General features: G+C 35.5%; 1 protein-coding gene across 4 annotated transcripts in view; it reads left to right on the forward strand.

Annotated features, from left to right (window-relative positions):
- SLC26A7 (solute carrier family 26 member 7) overlaps positions 1 to 19,056 on the forward strand; it is a 53,700-nt gene that overhangs the window by 27,965 nt on the left and 6,679 nt on the right. For all 4 annotated transcript variants that reach the window (XM_036337682.1, XM_036337680.1, XM_036337679.1 and 1 more), the window contains 8 exons: positions 2,278 to 2,425; positions 4,538 to 4,651; positions 9,788 to 9,865; positions 10,978 to 11,073; positions 12,195 to 12,301; positions 12,639 to 12,705; positions 15,489 to 15,626; positions 17,804 to 17,852. In XM_036337682.1, the coding sequence (XP_036193575.1) occupies positions 2,278 to 2,425; positions 4,538 to 4,651; positions 9,788 to 9,865; positions 10,978 to 11,073; positions 12,195 to 12,301; positions 12,639 to 12,705; positions 15,489 to 15,626; positions 17,804 to 17,852 (797 nt within the window). The remainder of the gene's footprint in view (positions 1 to 2,277; positions 2,426 to 4,537; positions 4,652 to 9,787; positions 9,866 to 10,977; positions 11,074 to 12,194; positions 12,302 to 12,638; positions 12,706 to 15,488; positions 15,627 to 17,803; positions 17,853 to 19,056) is intronic.

The raw sequence follows: 19,056 nt of genomic DNA on the forward strand, positions 1-19,056 counted from the left end.
TTCCTGCCTCCCAACTCCTTCCCTCTGAGATCTATTGTTGTTTTGTTCTTTTATTAAATATATATTTTTATTGATTTCAGAGAGGAAGGGTGAGTGAGAGAGAGATAGAAACATCAACGATAAGAGAGAGCCCCACACTGGGGATCAAGCCCACCACCCAGGCATGTGCCCTAACCGGGAATCGAACCAGGATCTTCTGGTTCATAGGTTAGCGCTCAACTACTGAGCCATGCCAGTTGGGCAGTTGCTATTTTTTAAATGAGGGCATTGCATTTCTAAAATAGAGTCATATTCTGGGATTTAGTCTTCCCCATTTCACTTAAACATTCTTATGACTACTTTTATTTCACTTAAAACACAGTAAAAGTACACAAGCATTACCTGAAATAGCAAACCCATAGGCCAGGGTATTGTATAATGGCAAGGGAGAGAGTGGAGTGGAAAAGAGGGCGTGGCTTCCTTTCTGTCTGAAAGCTTTTCTCTGAACACTAAGAGGAAGGTTAACAAGAAGAGCTGTTCACCCTGAAAGGGCAAAAGGTTGTTCCAAGTATAGCCTGAAAGAAACAAAGGCATCTTCAGGAAGAGAATGTATCTTAGGGCTCATTTCCTTTTAAGGAGCTGTATACATACCAATATTTATAAATTTGGGGCAAAGTTAGTTATTGAGTTCTCTCTAATTTTATCTTTCACTCCCAAATTTTGGTTTCTAACTACATTAAAATGGAGGGAGAATAGAAAACATTTAGAGATTAAAAAGATAATTTTAAAAATTCTGTGTTTAGCCTTTATGCAGTTAAAGGTTAATGGTGATTATCTGGGTCAATTTGGTTTTTATAAAAAGTTATCCACTTTTCCACCTTCAAAAGTCAGTTTAGCCCTAGCTGGTTGGTCTCAGGGGATAGAGCATCAACCTGTGGACCGAAAGGTCCTGGGTTTGATTTCAGTCAAGGGCACATGCCTGGGTTGCAGGCTTGATCCCCAGTAGGGGGTGTGCAGGAGGCAGCTGATCAGTGATTCTCTCGCATCATTGATGTTTCTATCTCTCTCTCCCTCTCCATTCCTCTCTGAAATCAATAAAAATGTATATATTTTTTAAAAGTCAGTTTATTGTTTCTTTCTAGGTCAGTTTATTGGTATTAATAATTAGGCAAGCTCAATTTCCATGAAACAGAAGTTCTAATACTTTCAAATGGTAGTACTTTTGTATAGCATATATTTTAGAGCCTATAGTGATACAAGTACATTTGTTTTGGGGGTAAACTTTAGCAAGTAGGTAAAAAAATGTATGCCTATCCTCCATCCACACTAATTCTCCCTTATTTTGGGTGAACTTTCCAGACCTAGCCTCTTAAGGAATCAACAAGAGTGGGGCATTGAAATTAGACAGAGCTGAGATCAGCTCTACCATTCACTCTGTGATTTAGATACATTCCCTAGCCGCCGTCTCCATACAGTTAATATGAAAGGGCTGAGCAATCTACTTATTTACTAGATATTAAATGAACATGTATTGCCTTCCCTGTTTCTTCTTCTTTTTCCCCAGAGGGATGGATGAATATATAGTCTATCCATCCCAAAGCATCATCAGGCATAAATAAATGATGAGACTTTATTTGGTGCAAGTGATTTTCAAAAGATAATAAGACAATGGTCAGGTATTCATTGAAATAAATATTTTAAATAATTCTTTAAATCTGAAATACAGTTAACTGTGGTCCCATATTTTGCAACAGAGGATAGATGTAGCCGTTATGCATATTTTCCTTGACACATGTGATGCATAGTTACGTGTGCTGTGAAAAGACTGAGTTAGAAACATAATTAAGCTGATGAACTCAATGGCAAATTTAAGGATTAGCTCAGGAAATTATAGCTCGCAGTAAACTAGTGTCCTCATACAGATCTATAGTGTTCAAGGCAGGTAATGCAGTCTCTAATGCCAGCCAAATAAATATTTGAGAAAGTTCAAATCAAAGAATGCTCCAAATATGCTTTTGTTCTGATATAGAACATTTTCATCAAGTCAGTTCCCGCGGTGAACTTGGGTGCAGATGGCAGTGGTGTGGTGTTGACCCTGTGGTGTTCCTTGTGATTTTGCTTTTCTGTTAAATAATGTTGAAAACAAAGGGTTTCTAAGGGCAAGGCTGCCTGGCTTTCTCATGGGCATCTTACTTATTCTATGTAAACTTCAGAGTCACCACCATAGTGGAATTCATTGCAAGTTGTTACAGAAATTACATGAAAGTTGATGACTTCATTATGTATTTCTTTCCACAGAATTCCTTTGCCTAGACCTCCCTCCATGAATGTCCTCTCTGCAGTAATCAAAGAAGCTTTTGGAGTAGCACTTGTGGGCTATGCAGCCTCCCTGGCTCTTGCTCAAGAATCTGCCAAAAAATTCAAATATTCAGTGGATGACAACCAGGTGGCGTATGCCCCAGCCCTTCTCCGTAGCTATTGTATCATCATGCTTGGAACTCCCAGATCCTGAAAATGTTGACCCTATGAAAAATATAACTTTCCTACCTCTACAGAAAGAATAGATTGGCCAAAAACAAAAGAGAATCTCTAAATCAGTTATAGCTGAATATTTGTCCTTTATGGGTTGGTTTATAATTTTATCTTATTTTGAGAGAGAGGGGCATCTTGATTTTCTTTTTAATTTGCTTTTAGGTGAGAATCTAAATATATTACCATTGAGTACTTACTTTTTTAATTTTTAATTTTTTTCTTTATTGATTAAGATATTACATATGTGTCCTTATCCCCCCTTTACCGCCCCCCCCTCATGCCCTCACTCCCCTGGTGTATGTGACCATTGGTTATGCTTACATGCATGCATACAAGTCCTTTGGTTGATCTCTCCCCCATACCCCCCCTCTCTCCTACCTTCCCTCTGAGGTTTGACAGTCTGATTGATGCTTCTCTGTCTCTGGATCTGTTTTTGTTCATCAGTTTATGTTGTTCATTGTATTCCACAAATGAGTAAGATCATGTGATATTTATCTTTCAAAAATGATGGTTTTTAAAGTACAGAAAACACTAGTATTACTCTTCTTAGTAGAAACCTAAAGGACGTGAGCATCTACTTTTGGAAGGCCAAACAATGAAGATCATGTTGATCACATTTCAAAATTGATTTCTCCCAGCGTCTTGGTTTAAGCCCTGTGGCCCCCCATTCCTACAGGTCAGCAGAGATAGCTGTGGAAAACTGGTTACAAATGTCAAGTCACCTATGTCTAATCTCACTCTGACACCGGTGCCCTTCATTATTTTTGCGCCCCAGTTTTGTCATCTGTATAAAAGAAGATTTATTCATTCAACTGATGTGTATCAAATCCTACTGTACCAGGCACTAAGAATAAGGGACACAGTAGTGTACAACACAGACCCTATCTTTTCTCAACTCAGAGCCTACCAGGGCTTTACCCTTGTATTCAGATTAAAAACCTCTTCACCAAGGTTTACAAAGCTCTACATCCCTTTGTTTCTCTATACACCCCTTTTTTCTTTCTTCTTTTACTCTGTTTGTTGCCTGCTTTTCATTGAACCCACCGCTGATGGTTCTGGCTCAGGACATTTGCACTTGCTCCTCCCTTTTCCAGAAGCTGTTCCCCTGCATATTTGCATGCCTCCCTTATTTAAATGCTCGCTTCTCAGAGAAGCCTTCCGGGTAAGATAAAATCCTAAACTCCAGACTTTCCACTCCCTCCTGTGCTGTACTTGACATATTCATCTTGTTTGTTGTCCGCATTCCCTCACAAGGATGTCAGTTCTGTAAGGGCAGGGATACTGGTCTCTGTAGGTTACTGGTAACAGGAAAGGCAGAAAGAAAACATCAGGAGGTTTGTACAAGAATCCAGGTAAAATTAGACAGTGTGTACCAGGATGTAGCAATGGAGGAGATGAGAAATGGACCGATTCTAGGTTGGGAACCATCTGGGAAAAAGGGAAGGAGTCAGAATATTGTCACGTGATGCTGATTGATGGGGATACATATTGAAAAATGTGTCATTAGAGTATTTTGTCTTTTTTTAAACATCAGAGTTCTCTTATGCAAACCTAGATGGTATCACCTACTACACACCTACATATATGGTATAGCCTATTGCTCCTAGATTACAAACCTGTGCAGCATGTTACTGTACAAAACAACATGAGCTTTAACCAAGCCAAATAAAATATATAATCAAGAAACACAGTAAACATGAGATATATGAGGCTGCTGTCAGTGTTACAGCCTTGATTATAGCGATTTAAAAGATGGGGGAGAAACTGGCAACAGAAACAATAAATATCTTGTATTTTCCCATAAGGTTGTTATGAGGATTAAATGATTAAAGTACTTGCAATGGTTTCTTGCTCATTTAATCACTCAGTAAATGTCCACTTTTTTTTTTTGCAATGGTTAAATGCAACCATTGGAGAGAACAGAAATGGAATATAAACAAGACATCGTTTGATAGGTTGTGCCTGTGGTCTCTAAAAGTTGATTGTTATTAAGAAGTGATGTATTCCCATATTATCAATCTTCTAGGAATTTTTGGCTCACGGCCTCAGCAATGTGGTTTCTTCATTTTTCTTCTGCATACCAAGTGCTGCCGCCATGGGAAGGACCACTGGCCTGTACAGCACAGGAGCAAAGACACAGGTAACTTCATTGTCTGGCAGGAAACTCCCTGGCCTTTACTCTCCCTCTGGGCAAGAGTGCTGAAGAGCGGGCTTCTATCCAAAGCACAGAAGATAGTCTGGCTGGCGTGGCTCAGTGGTTGAGCATCGACCTATGAATCAGAAGATCATGGTTCGATTCTTCGTTGTTGTGGGCTCACCAGGGCATGCAGGAGGCAGTCGATTAATGATTCTCTCTCATCATTGATGTTTCTATCTCTCTCTCCCTGTCTCTTCCTCTCTGAAATCAACAAAAATAAAAATATATTTTTAAAAAAGTGTAGGAAATAGTTTTACTTCTTCATTTTTTCCTAACTACTTTCAGGAAAGTCTGTTTCTCCTCTCTTTCTTGTAAATGTTCCTTCCAAAAGCCAATGACTCAGGGAGCTGACTAAAAAAATACTGTACCAATAGCAGCTTTACTGTTGGCAGCCTTTGAGCCAGAGCTCTCACTACTGTTTTTCTGTTTTTGCTAAGCTAATCAATTTGAAAAATTTCCATTTTTGTTCACTTTCTTTAAATGAGATGAATTATAATTTATTTAAATCAATTATATAAAAAACTAGAGGCCCTGTGCATGAAATTTCCAACCCAGCCTGCGCCTTCTCGCAGTCCAGGATCCCTCTCTCAGTCCAGGACCCCTCACTCCTTACCGCCTGCCTGCAGCAAAGGCGGAAGAGGCTCCCACCACCACTGCTGAGCCCGGCTCCTTTATTGAGCGTCTGCCCCCTGGTGGTCAGTGTGCATCATAGCAACTGGTCGTTCCTCTGTTCAGTCAATTTGCATATTAGGGTTTTATTATATAGGATTAGTCATTAACATTGAGATTCTTGTATGAATAGATGTGCAAGTGTTTAAATAAGTAATAAGATGTTTGTGCACATTTGAGGTTAAAGAAATAATTATGATATATTTTTAGGAACTCAAGTCAACTCAACACTTGAGTGCCTCCTCTATACCAAGTATTATGCTATATACTGGTAAGATGACAGTGATGACAATGAAGATAATCTGTGATGATTATTCAGAGCAGCAGTGTTGGTGGAAACATATATTGATTTATGTGCCAGGCATTGCATATCATACTTTCCATGTAAATGAATGCATTTAACCCTTTATAGGCAACTTTGAAGGAAGTATAATTATTATTCTCAATTTCCACATGCTAAAATTGAAGAAAAGAAGGTTAAAGTCAATTACCCAGGTCACAGAGCTAATGAGTCGGCAGAGCTGGGATTTTAACCCAGATAGATTTACTCCAGTACTATACAAGAAAATGCATGTATGTAAGAAAATGCATGTATGTGTTAATATAGAAACTCATATTATCTGCTCACCATTATTAAAACAATTCACATTGGAATTGAATAAGGATTTATAAAATATTTCATGTGACAGGTTGAACATTTTTAGGAGCCTGCCCTTATAGTAAGTCTTTTCTGGGGGGTGATCAGAAGAATACATTTGAAAGGGTGTGTTTTTTACCTTGGGGAGCAAGTGGCAGGAGAAAGATGGGTGAAGACCAGCAGGAGTTTTAAGTATGCTATTAAAAATCTATAATGGACAGTTAAGGGCTTTACCAGACAGTAAAAGAAACAGGTGAGCTTTCCAAACAAGGATTTCAGTGTAGATTTTGTCTTTAGTTAGTGACCTTAAAGAAACAAGTTACAGTTAAAGATTGAATGGAAGAACCTGTTATTGTTTCACATCTGGATGTTGCTGTTTACATTCCTTTGTTTAACCTGTATCTTCATAAGCTTTTTAGCAGGTTTATGGCAAACACTGTTTCACAGTCAAGACAGGATCCGAGGCCGTGGATACTGACAACAGATTTGCCTGTTTCATTCTGTCTTTTTCCATGACTATACCTACTGCCTCATCTTGATTTATAATTAAAACCTGGGAGACCTACAAAAATGTGTTTTGTAGTCATCTAGGAATAACACAGAAAATATTCCTGCTACTTTTGGTGCAGAAAGTCAATTTTGTATAGTTTATTTCAATGTAAATAAAATGTGAATTTTGTTTTAAAAAAATAATAGAATCATTTTCTCATCCGTCAACCTGCTTGATTTTAGTAATTTAGCAGCTTGACTATCATGATTTCATTTACATTTCTTCACTCTATTCCTAAGTATACAATGGTAAAGAGTTGAAGGAAAGTAAAATACCTAAAAGATGTTTGTCCTATGGGTAATTAAGGGTGTGAACATTTTACTAGTTAAAATATATAAGTAAGGGGGTACTTAGGTGTTTGGTTTTTTTCCTGAGCTTAAAAAAAAATACAAGTTTATCTTTCTTGTTCTGGCTGCAACTTGCTTTTAATTTTTTTTTTTCAGTTGATCAGAGATGTATAAGGTAACAGCACTTTATGTGCAAATTAAAGGGTACTCAAAAAGGTGCTAAAACTTGAAAATATAACTCAATGGGATTATTACAGAATCTTGAAGTTAGAGAAGTCTATTCTAGCACTGAAAATATCTCATCTTAACCTAACTTTTTTTTTTTTTTTTTTGCATTTACTGAGTTGTCCATTTCTGAAGTGATGGCTTGGACTGCATGATCTCACAATTTTTTTTAAAAAATCTAAAGTTTAGCATCTGGATCTCTTACTTATGGAGACAACGGATGCAGTATTTTGAGAACATTGAGGGCAGAAACTATTATATTATTGATTTTCATGCCTGAGGAGGAAACACATGAGGCAGAACTGATAAAAATTTCTTGTCCAATTAGATGCACTTGTCTTTTATCCTCGGGCACCCACAGTGATGAGGCGAGTGCAGCAGAGAAGCTGACATTCGCCATTTGTTTATCTGACCTATTTTATTTTATGACTTCCCATGTAAGGGAAGCAAATCGTGTGTTTCACCCATCATGTGCCACTTTTGTAATTAAGACCCTTTTAACTCGAGTTATTTTAACAATAGGACTGGAATTTTAGTTTAGTAAGAATGTTATTGTTGATGTGCATACAAAGCATCATGTCAATAAAAGATAAGTTAAATATTATTTAGAGAAAAGCCCAAAGGTAGTTATAGTTCACTGTTTTGAAATAGGATTATTTAGTTAAGTTGTATTTTCTATATCATCTTTACTATACTATAAGATATTTTTGGAACCTTAAAATATATTTAGCTTGATGGATCCCAATTTAGTTCATGGTCCATATACCTTCTAACTCCTTAGTTTTATGACTTTAGTCAAATCTCCTTGTTTCCCTGGGCCTCAGAGCCTTTCACAGAGTGTAGACTACCTTCCCTAAGTTGATATCTGCAATTAAGAATAAGGGTTTTATTTTCAGATACATTATAAGTGTATGAGTGAAGATCCCATCAAAGGGGTGCATGCCATTGTCTTTTATTGTGAAATAAACCTTGGCAGTTGTCCTTTTTTTTTTTCCATATAAGCAGTGATATAATGAGTCACTTATTAAGGTATCTGAATAATTTCTGTGATTTGCTCTTGACACCTAGCTCTCTCTGATTTAGTGCAATGACAGCATAGATTTGTGTTTAACATTTTTATCAAAGCCCAGCCTGTGTAGCTCAATGGTTGAGCATTGACCTATGAAGCAGAAGATCACGGTTCGATTCCCAGTCAGGGCACATGCCTGAGTTTTGGGCTCAATCCCTAGGAGGGAGGGGGTGTGCAGGAAGCAGCAGATTGATGATTCTCTCTCATCATTGATGTTTCCATCTCTTGCTCCCTCTCCCTCTCTGAAATCAATAAAAATAGGTTTAAATATATATATATCTTTAAAGAATTTTTGTAATGTAAAATCAGCGATTACTCCTAAATGATTAGTTTAGTGACAGTTTGTTATAACTTTTTTTATGGGCAATTTTTTATTACCTAATGACTTATTTCCCACAGAAAGATTTCTTTCCTCTTTCTATGCTGGGGAGTACTGGAGATAAGTTCTGCTAATAAGGAAGGAACTTGTGACTAGCTTCTTTTCCTTAGTTTAATTATTTTGAGTTTTATCGAGGATGTTGCATATATCAATAGTCTGTTCTTTTCTATTGCTGAGTAGTATTTTATTATACGGATATACCACAACTTGTTTATCTAGTTACCAGTTGTTGGACATTTCAGTTATTTACAGTTTTTGGTGTTTGTTAATAAAGATTTTATAAGTATTTACATATAGGTATTTGCATGAGCGTGTATTTTTACCTCTGTTAAACAGTTCTGGGATATACGGTAAGTGTATGTGTAACTTCATAAGCAACTGCCAAACTGTTTTTTCAGCAATGTCTGAGAACACCAGTTGTTCTGAATCCTCACCAGCCCTTAATATTGATTGACTATTTGATTATTTATATATTTATTTTTAATGTTAGCCATTCTAACAGAACCTGATTCCCTGTGATTTTTCCATAATGGTATTTTGGGCATCTCTGTGGTCCTGTGAGAGCCCCCTTTTTTCTGTTAGGCTGCCAGTTTGGCCAAAAGTTTCTATTAAGTCATGAACATTTGCTTATGTGAAATCAGGTTCTCCATTAGGTGGAGCATAGCTAAGAGTCAAGTTATTTGAACTTCCTTTTGTCAGCAGGTTGAATTGATTGGAAGATGAAACTGGTAGCTTTTCAGGATTAATAAAATGCATCAGTTTTATTGCAGAGACTTCTACCATAATCCTATATAACTGCTTCATACTGGAGCCCTTTCTAACAAAGAACTCCAGAGAAGAGAGTAAATGCTTCAGTGAAAATTTATCAGCAGCACAGAAAAACCTTCAGCTGCATGTTCAAATATTACCCAGATAACTCCCTGGGAAGTGAGGAGGGGAGTTAAACCAAACAGGCTAAAGGACCTTTAATTGAAATGTTTTAACTATTAAACAAAAAAGCCATTGTTGTAATGTGTACTAAAAGTCTTTTTTTTTTTTTCATAGAATTGTTTTCTGTCATCACTGACTTAATTAGATTGCACCAGTTTGTCAGATGTCACATTCGGGTTCCTTCAGCTGCAAAATAGAGATAATAGTCTACGTAATTTAATAATCATGTGCCAGCATATTGTTTTTCCTAATCAAGATGAACTAAGAATTTTATTACTTTGGAATTATTAGAAAGTTCAAGGTTTTCTTTTTTATCTGTCTTGTATTTTACAGGTGGCTTGTCTCATATCTTGCATTTTCGTCCTGACAGTCATTTATGCAATAGGACCTTTGCTTTACTGGCTGCCAATGGTACAGTAGTACTCTCCCATAATCTGCTTTTTAAGTTTACTTTTAATGAGAAGCATTGCTTATTAAAATTTCTTAAATGACTGCCCTAGCTGGTTTGGCTCAGTGGATAGAGCGTCAGCCTGCTGACTGAAGGGTCTCAGGTTCAATTCCAGTCAAGGGCACATGCCCGGGTTACAGGCTCGATCCCCAGTGTGGGGCGTGCAGGAGGTAGCCGATCAATGATTCTCTCTCATCAATGATGTCTCTATCGCTCTCTCCCTCTCTCTCCCTCTCCGAAATCAATAAAAATATATCTAGAAACAAAACAAACAGAAAAAAACAAAGGGACTCAGAATCCTAGTCCCAGTGGTTCATCTTGCCTTTCATAAGCCTGAGGTACCAAAGTTATGCAAGTAAGATTCTGGTCTTCAGAGAACCAGAGGCATGTTAGACCTCCCTTGTCCTCATTCGGATAGTGAGATTATATAGTTTCCACTGGAGGATCTTTCAATAATCAAGTTCACACTTCAACAGAGTTATGTCTTTCAGTGAAATCAGGTAAACTGAGACCCAAAGCAATTATAAAGAAATACATAGCTACCTGGGGAACTCAGTTGGTTAGAGCATCATCCCAATATGCCAAGGTTTGCGGGTTTAATCCCCAGTCAGGTCTCATACCAGAATCAATCAATCAATGCATAAATAAATGAAACAATAAATCTATGTTTCTCTTTCTCAAATCAATAAATAAAAAGTTTAAGAAATACATGATGTATTTAATTTTGCAACAAACAATTTTCAAACTCATGGTGGTGAATAATTATTATAAAGTTGAGGACAACCAGCATGATAACATTTACCCTTATCATTCATTACTTTTCTTTTTCGTTCTTTCTAATTTTTTAGAATGGCATGTTTTACCCTGTTATTTTCTAGAATTGATATTATATTCCTGAGGTACAATAATTGGTTAGTTCTAAACAAAATGAATGCTACATTAGTCTTCTAAATGATGATTGCTTTTTTTTCTAGTAAGTACTCTAACAAAGAAAGAAATTAAAATACTTTGGTTCTTTTAAGTTTTGATTAAAATATTTATCTTGCCTTTTCATTAACCTATTTCTTATTTGTAGTGTGTTCTTGCAAGTATTATTGTCGTGGGACTGAAAGGAATGCTCATACAGTTTCGGGATTTAAAAAAATATTGGAATGTGGATAAAATCGATTGGGTTAGTAGAAATTTAACCTACATTTTCATCTTTGACTTAAACACATGTAAAAAAATAAATTTTAATAGTTTCATTTGCAGAAAGTAGTTTTAGACATTTGAGACTTGTACACTTTACAAACTACCAGTAATTTCTTTTAAAATCCCAATAAATGCATTTAAATGTGAAATGTCTTTATAAGAAATAGGCCTGGGATTTTGTCAAATTTTGATTGATGTGTTGTTTGAGAACTTTTAAAGACATGCTAACTAACTTGAGTGGATTGAGGATTCTTAATTTCTGTTATGGATTAATTTTGCCAATGAAGTTCATGAAGTACACACTAATAAAAATATGACAAGTTTAACATGTATGAGAAATCATTAATTGCTAAGTTATGTACACCACATTAATATAAGGTGAAAATCTTAGTAGTGACCATATTCATTCTAAATACAAAAAGTCTCATGAGTTGGGTTTTAAATGGGTTACATTGAGAGGATCATTATTTTAATAGGATATTGCCAGGAAGAGATTAAATTATACTAAACAGTGGAAAAGTGTGGCTTTTACTAACATAAATGTTTAACATGCTTATTCAAGAGCCAAATTGGCCCTGATGCTTTAGCTTTCACAATTTCACAAAAAGTGGCCCCTTGCAAATAAAATTATAATGATCATTGGAGTAGTTGATCTAAAAGTGCCTTTGATCATGATGTTAGATTCAGTCATTTTAACATTAGGGTTTGAATCATGTGGAAAAATAAATTAGTTCTTTTTATAGCAATCCTAGAAAGCAGAATAGTGTTGGGAATGACCAAACAATATGGCATGCTTTTAAACCGCACACATCAACCAATAATTTACAGATCTTAAATAAAGCGTTTTTTGGCGATTGAATTAAGTATTGGCGGTGGGTAGAAGTAAAAGCATATGCCTTTTACCCACCACTGCTCCTGAGAGTGTGATGGGGCCAGGATTTGTTTCTGTATTCCTGGACTTCTGTTTATGACATCTTACTAAATAATATATTCTTCCTAAGGGATGTGGTTACTGGAATATTGTAGAATAAAATTGTGAGGAGTTTATCAATTATGAGAATGTCAAAGAACCCACATCTTTTCTCTTTGCTTCTCTTTCAGGGCATATGGGTCAGTACATATATATTTACAATATGTTTTGCTGCCAATGTGGGGCTACTGTTTGGTGTTGTTTGTACCATAGCTATGGTGATTGGTCGCTTCCCAAGGTAAGATCTTATTTAAATGTTCTGTTTATTATGACACAGCAGCAAAGTATATGGTGTTACCAGTTACTTTTATTTCTGTGGGCTATATAGTGCTACAATTCATGTCTTATTTTCTATTGGAGACAAAAAGAAAAAGGTTTTATCTACATATGAATAATGTTGTTATTCCTGAGGACTTTAGAAAACTACAGATTTACCAGTGTCTTATTAACAAATGAGTTAGAGGATCTAAACTATTTTAGGTATATTCCTATTGTTAAAACATCATTTTTACTTCTTCATGGTTAATGCAGTAATTAGGAAATAACATTTTGTTTTCCATCTGCCTTAATTCTAGAGCAAAGACACTGAATATAAAAAACATGAATGAAATGGAATTTAAAATGAAAACAGAAATGGATGGTGTAAGTTTAGTTTTTTTCTACTTTGTGCAATTATTAACAATTTTTTGTGATTAAGATAGCTTTAAAATATCATTAAAACAGATAAATTATGTCATTGAAAACATTATAACTTTATTTTAATTAGTTTAAACTTTAAATTGTATATATGTGATTACTATATATATATGGCAGTCGACAAGCAGCACATTAATAGAACTGCAACAAAAAATTTATATTAGCATTCATATAAGACAATAGAACTACAGCCCACAGCAGAATCATAGTTCAGATTAATTCAGGCATTTTGGAAACCTCTTTTCCATTGCTCAGTTCCATGAAACAGTCCAACTAAACCAATAGGCCATTCCAAATTAAATGATGAGGGAATATAGGGAATAGGAAAGGCAATAAGGTGAAGTCAGATCTTGTTACTTTTTTTTAACACACACACAATGAGATTGTATTATTAGCAGATAGTAATTTATTCTAATGATTATGGAATGCCAATAGAATTAGTTTCTTGCACAGTGCACACTTAAAAAACAAGTTATTTGTTTTGCACTGTCAGGTCAATTGTGTTTTTGTTTTAGTTTTTTTATTCTGAGGGATGGCCAAAACAAGTTGTAAAGTGAGAAAAAAGAAATGTTGCCTTGAACTTTTTGCAAATTGGCCTCCCTTTGAACCTGTTTTGTAAATGTTTGGTTAACCTTTTCTTCTTTATTTTTTACATTTTCTTGTTCCAGTACCTCATGGTTACCCTCAGAACAGAGAGAACTGGCCTTCCTCCAGCAGGGTCACTGTCAGGGTATTTCTGAGTAGACTGGGGGTGAGAAGTAGCACCAGGAGTCCTTCAGGGGCACCCCGGGGAATGGCCTGTTTTCAATAACGACGAAGAGATTTGCTTCTCAGAGAACTACTGGAGTTCACAGCCTTCGAGAGTGTCCCAGTATCAACCTTCCCACCAATGCTGCCTTTCTTTTCTTTCCTATCTCTTTATTATTTTTTCCTTTTACATTTTACATAGGAATTTGTACAGATGGACTCTTGGGCCTCCAAGATCCTCTATGTATCTACCCCACACATAGTTATATATATTAGCCTTGGCATTCTTAACTTTGAAACAGAATTGAAATTCGAAACTTAAAATTCTTGAATAGAATTTTAAGTTTTTAACAAATATACATATTTTTTATTGATTGATTTTGGAGAGAGGAGAAGTGAGGAAAGGGAGAGAGAAGGAGGGAAAAGGAGAGAGAAAGAGGGGGAGGGGGAAAGGGTAAGGGAGAGGAACAGATTTGTTGTTCCACTTAATTGTAGATTCATTGGTTGATTCTTGTATGTGCCCTGATCAGGACTCTTCCTGCACCCTTGATATAACAGGATGTTGCTCTTACTAACTGAGCTACCAGGCCAGGATTAAGCTAACAATGTTAGCTTGGAGGCAGTTAGTCATTCCTTCCATTCATTCATGTGTTCTTCCATACTGTTTTATATGAAACACTCATTCTCAATTTGGGACATCTCTTCCCACTCAATAAATTCAATCACATTGAGAATCTATTTTCTGGTACAACTTGAATCTTTATTCTTTAACAAATACCTGTCTTTTAAAAATGTTAATGTAAAACAACACGTTAGTACAATCATGTGGTATGATTAGTGGGTAGATCTAATCACACCATGTGGAGGTTTGTGATAACTAAATATGACAGACTCAAGAATTGTTTTATTTTTGGTTTGTAAGAAATTTACCCTTGATTAGAAGTTGGTTTGGTAACTTAAGGCTTTTTATTTTTATTGAGTTATTTGTAGCAAATCTCTTCACTTTCTAGAGTATAATTAGTTGTACAGTTAAAGGAACTTTCTGAGGTAATCTAGTTTAAATATTTACCCAATTATTAATATGAGGAAACTGAGAAAGGTTAAGTGAATTATCCAACTTCACATACTTAATATTTTCTCTTACTTGTCTTTCTCTGCACGGATTCTTCACTATTTTCTGTGTCTCTTCTATGTAAACACTAAAGCAGGGAGGAGTAATGCTTTATTTAATTGGTAAGGAGTTACCATTTCATAGAAAATACCATCTTCTCAATTTCTAGGTCCGACCCCCGACCCAAAGGTCATGGAGAAGACAGTTTTAGCTGCATACCCATCACTTGCTGCCAGGGAGACCTGGGCAAATGCCACAGCAGATACTTTTCATATTGAACCTTGTCCTTCTCTTTTTCTGTGTGCCTTGCCTACAGCCTGGCAATCCAGGGCCTAGATTCCTGATGTCACCTCTAGGTTTCCTTCTCTCAACTAGGACTACCAGGCACTCGCAGGGTAATATGCCAGCCAAAGGAAAGCTATGTCATGATGAGGTAGATGACTGCCAGTTTGAGCCTTTAGGACCCATTTTGTTTTTAAAATACTCATGGTTAAGTAAATGAAGTTTTGATTTTGAGACTGAGTAGAGAAGACCCTTTGGAAGGATAACTCTTCCTGGCACTCTTTGGATATTCTAGGCTGTTGCATCCCCCAAACCCAGTAGGTAAGGATAAGAGTCATTTTCTAAAATGCTTCAGACTCATCTCATGGTTCTTCTTGTTTGTTGGTAAAGAGAATGCACATATTCTCCCTAAGAAACATGTTAATCTATTAAGTTCTCCAAATACATTTTAATAATGAAAATGTTAGCTAAGGGATTACTTCCATGGCTGAGTGACATTTGGCCTTGTAAGACTGAGATTCATTGGATAAAGTTACCCTTTTTTATAGTATTCAGGACTCTGAATCTCATCCATTTCTTCTCCAAAAAGGAAACCCGGCAGCAGGTGAAAATTATCTCAATAAACAACCCACTGGTTTTTCTGAATGCAAAGAAGTTTCATGCTGATCTAATGAATATAATCCAAAAAGAACATGCCAGCAACCAGCCATTTGATGATACCAACAAGGTAGGATCAACTGTTTCATTATGATAATGTCATGATAACCTTATATGACCATACTAAAAAATGTATCACATCAATATAATACATTATAAAAGTGTACAGAGACCTCTACTTCAGCAAAACATTATATTGTATTATGATTTTTATTTGGTTTTTACAGTTAGCTCTAGGGTAATCTCTCACTTGTTATTTGTTTATTCATTCATTTATTAACATATGTACTTTCATTCAGAATATATCTAATGGACATGCATACTAGGTACTATAATCTTGAGAAGAATCATTAAAAAAAATCACTTAAATTAGTATAGTTTCTATGTACCCTACACCACACAATTTCCTCTATCTTTCATTAGTGTGGCATATTTGTTGCAACCAAGGAACCAATATGGATACATTATTATTATTAAAGTCCATGCTTTATTCAGGTTTTATTAGTTTTACCTAATGTACTTTTTTTCTGTTCCAGGATTCCATCCAGAATATCACATTACATTTAGTTGTCCTGTCTCCTTTGGTTCCTCTTGAATGTGACAGTTTCATAGACTCTTTTTTTTGATGACTTTGATGGTTTTGAGTAGTACTGGTCAGGTGTTTTGTAGAATTTCCCTCTATTGGATTTATCTGGTATTCTTCTGACTGTAAGACTGGGAATATAAGTTTGGGAAAGAAAACTATGGAGGTGAAATGCCATTTTTATTACATTATATCAAGGGTACAGACTACCAACATGAGTTATAATATTGATGTTGATGACCTTGACACCTGGGTGAGGTAGTATTTGTCAGGCTTCTCCACTCTAAAGCTATACTCTATTTCTGCCATTGCCATACTGTCCCCTTTGGAACCAAGTCTAAGTGCAGTCTATCCTTCAGGAGTGTGGAGTCACTATTTGCCTCTTGGTGGTTGGAGTATTTACATAAATTATTCAGAATATTTTGACATGGAAGATTTCAGACAGGGTACTGTTAAGACCTATAAAAGGAAACGTACATTCATAAATGTCTTTTATTGGGCTAACTCAGTGGTCAGAAAACTGCGGCTCGTGAGCCACATGCGGCTCTTTGGCCCCTTGAGTGTGGCTCTTCCACAAAATACCACGTGCGGCGTGTACATACAGTGCGATTGAAACTTCGTGGCCCATGCGCAGAAGTCAGTTTTCGGCCTGGGCGAGTCTATTTTGAAGAAGTACTGTTGATATTTGGCTCTGTTGACCACTGGGCTAACTTAATCATCACCAGCCCCATAACGTAAAATAACCTGGTGGGAATTTCATACCTGTCTGAACCAGACTTAAAATATATAAGCTACACCACTGAGTTTCTAGAAGGGAAATCATGTGATCTTCTGTAGTCAGACTGTGAGACGCAAACTGATTTCATGGGAGAGAGCATAATTCAGCAGTTTGTAGCATGGGGTTCAGGGTGTAAAGGCATGAGCTCAGGTTTAGCTTTGTCACTTTGGTCAAGTTATTCTTAAACTTTCCAAAATTTAAAACATTTTCAATTTTTTATAAAAATGAGATTAGTAAGTTTAAATGATTAATGTAAAGTCCTTGGAATATAGTAAATACTCAAGAAATATCCATTGTCACCATTAATGGTAATAGCAATAATTAGTAATACATTTTTTTGAGAAGTGGCTAGCATGCTATCCCTTTAGGGCATCATTTATAATCAATGTTAAGTTTAATTGTAAAATAGAGTCATTTTATTTCTTTAGAATTTCCATAAACCAGGAATGTTTCTCAGACATGTCCATGGATCTTCTGATGAACAGTTAACTTTTGTATAATATGAAACATATGGTTAGTGACTCTCTCTCAAAGACTGCTGTGTTAATGAGGTTACTTCTGATTGGATATGCTATATGAAAGCACACAAAAATATTTAATTCCTGGTCAAAATAAAAACAAACTTAGTCTTGCATAAACTATTGTAAACAAGATAGTCTGAGTTGATAACATAAATTATCTACTGGACAAACTTATACTTAGAGCTAATTATCATTTTATTATTTCAGTTTGTTGTATTTATCATTCTGAAATAAACAGACTATGGAAAATACATATTGAAGACTAGTGTTTTGTTACTTATGGAGAAAAGAATGATATACTTTTTTTCAGGGAAAGAAATAAATTTTTGAAATGTTCTTATTCTTTATATTTGTTTTCATTTCAGTGTGAACAAAACTCATTGCTCAATTCTCTGTCCAATGGCAATTGCATTGGTGAGTCAGTTTTCTTTTTAAATAAAGTGTTCTGACTTGAATATAGACCACAGAATGATATCTTCTTCCCCTTCTCCTCTCTCTCTGCCTCCCTCCTCTGACCTACTCCTTTTTCTCTCCTCCCCATCTTCCTTTCCCTCCATTCTGTATCTCCTCTTCCTCCTTCCTCCCACTTTCTCCTTCTGTTCCTCTCCGCCTTTCCCTGCTCAGTCCTTCTCTAATAACTTTTCTACATAAATTTTTGGACTATGAATTTTAGGTTGTAGTTTATTTTGAAATACGTACTGTGTTGTAAAAGACACGCCTTTTGTTAAGAACAGAGCTCTATAAGTACATGAATAAAAAGAACTTGACTGATTTTGGTAACAAATTATGTCATCACTGTCATTTTAAGAACCGTTGCTAAAGATGTCAATAGAGTAAGTCATTTATATAATCAAAGCCATTTGTTTTTTAAAATTACTAATTATTTTCTTTATGTTTAACTATAGTATCCACTTTAAGCAGTAATGTGCTGGTAAATCTTTAACAAACAACTCTTGGGGCAGAGGATATAGTATGGGGTGGTGAAGAAGAACTGATCTGTAGCATTTGCCAATATCCATGGTATAAATAATTCTACTATGGCTAATTTCAAGTTAACAACATACTATTATTAAACATGTAGCTGAGGAAATATGGACACAATTGAAATATTAAAAAGATGTCAAAACAGCTGGTGTGAGTTGACTTCAGTTCACTACTGCCTTTAAATAGATCCTATACATTTTATTTCTAAAACAGATGTGTTGAAAAGTATGTGCATAGGAACCCTTCAAATATTGAACTCCATGGAAAATTGCAAATATGATTAGTCTTACTGAAACTATTTTTATATTTAACTTGGTAAGAAAATATCTATTATATATATTTTATATATATCCTATAAATATTAAACTTTTCTAAGGAAGTTTAATGTTTAATTTTTAGGTATTTTTAAGCTCTGAAAATTCATCCAAATTAAGTAAAAATATACTTATGAATCATAAAAATATGCAAGGAAACACATGTCCCAGATTAAGTAATGTGCAACTTATTTAATATTGATCGAATAATTCTTTTACTATAACTCTAAACAAAGTGGAATATAGTATCTATAAACTAATTAATATAGCATCGATGTGTGTATATGTATGTGTGTGTGTGTGTGTGTGTGTGTGTGTGT

This window comes from Myotis myotis, unplaced genomic scaffold (genome assembly GCF_014108235.1).
Source record: "Myotis myotis isolate mMyoMyo1 unplaced genomic scaffold, mMyoMyo1.p scaffold_m19_p_16, whole genome shotgun sequence".
In the NCBI taxonomy this organism is placed as follows: domain Eukaryota; kingdom Metazoa; phylum Chordata; class Mammalia; order Chiroptera; family Vespertilionidae; genus Myotis; species Myotis myotis.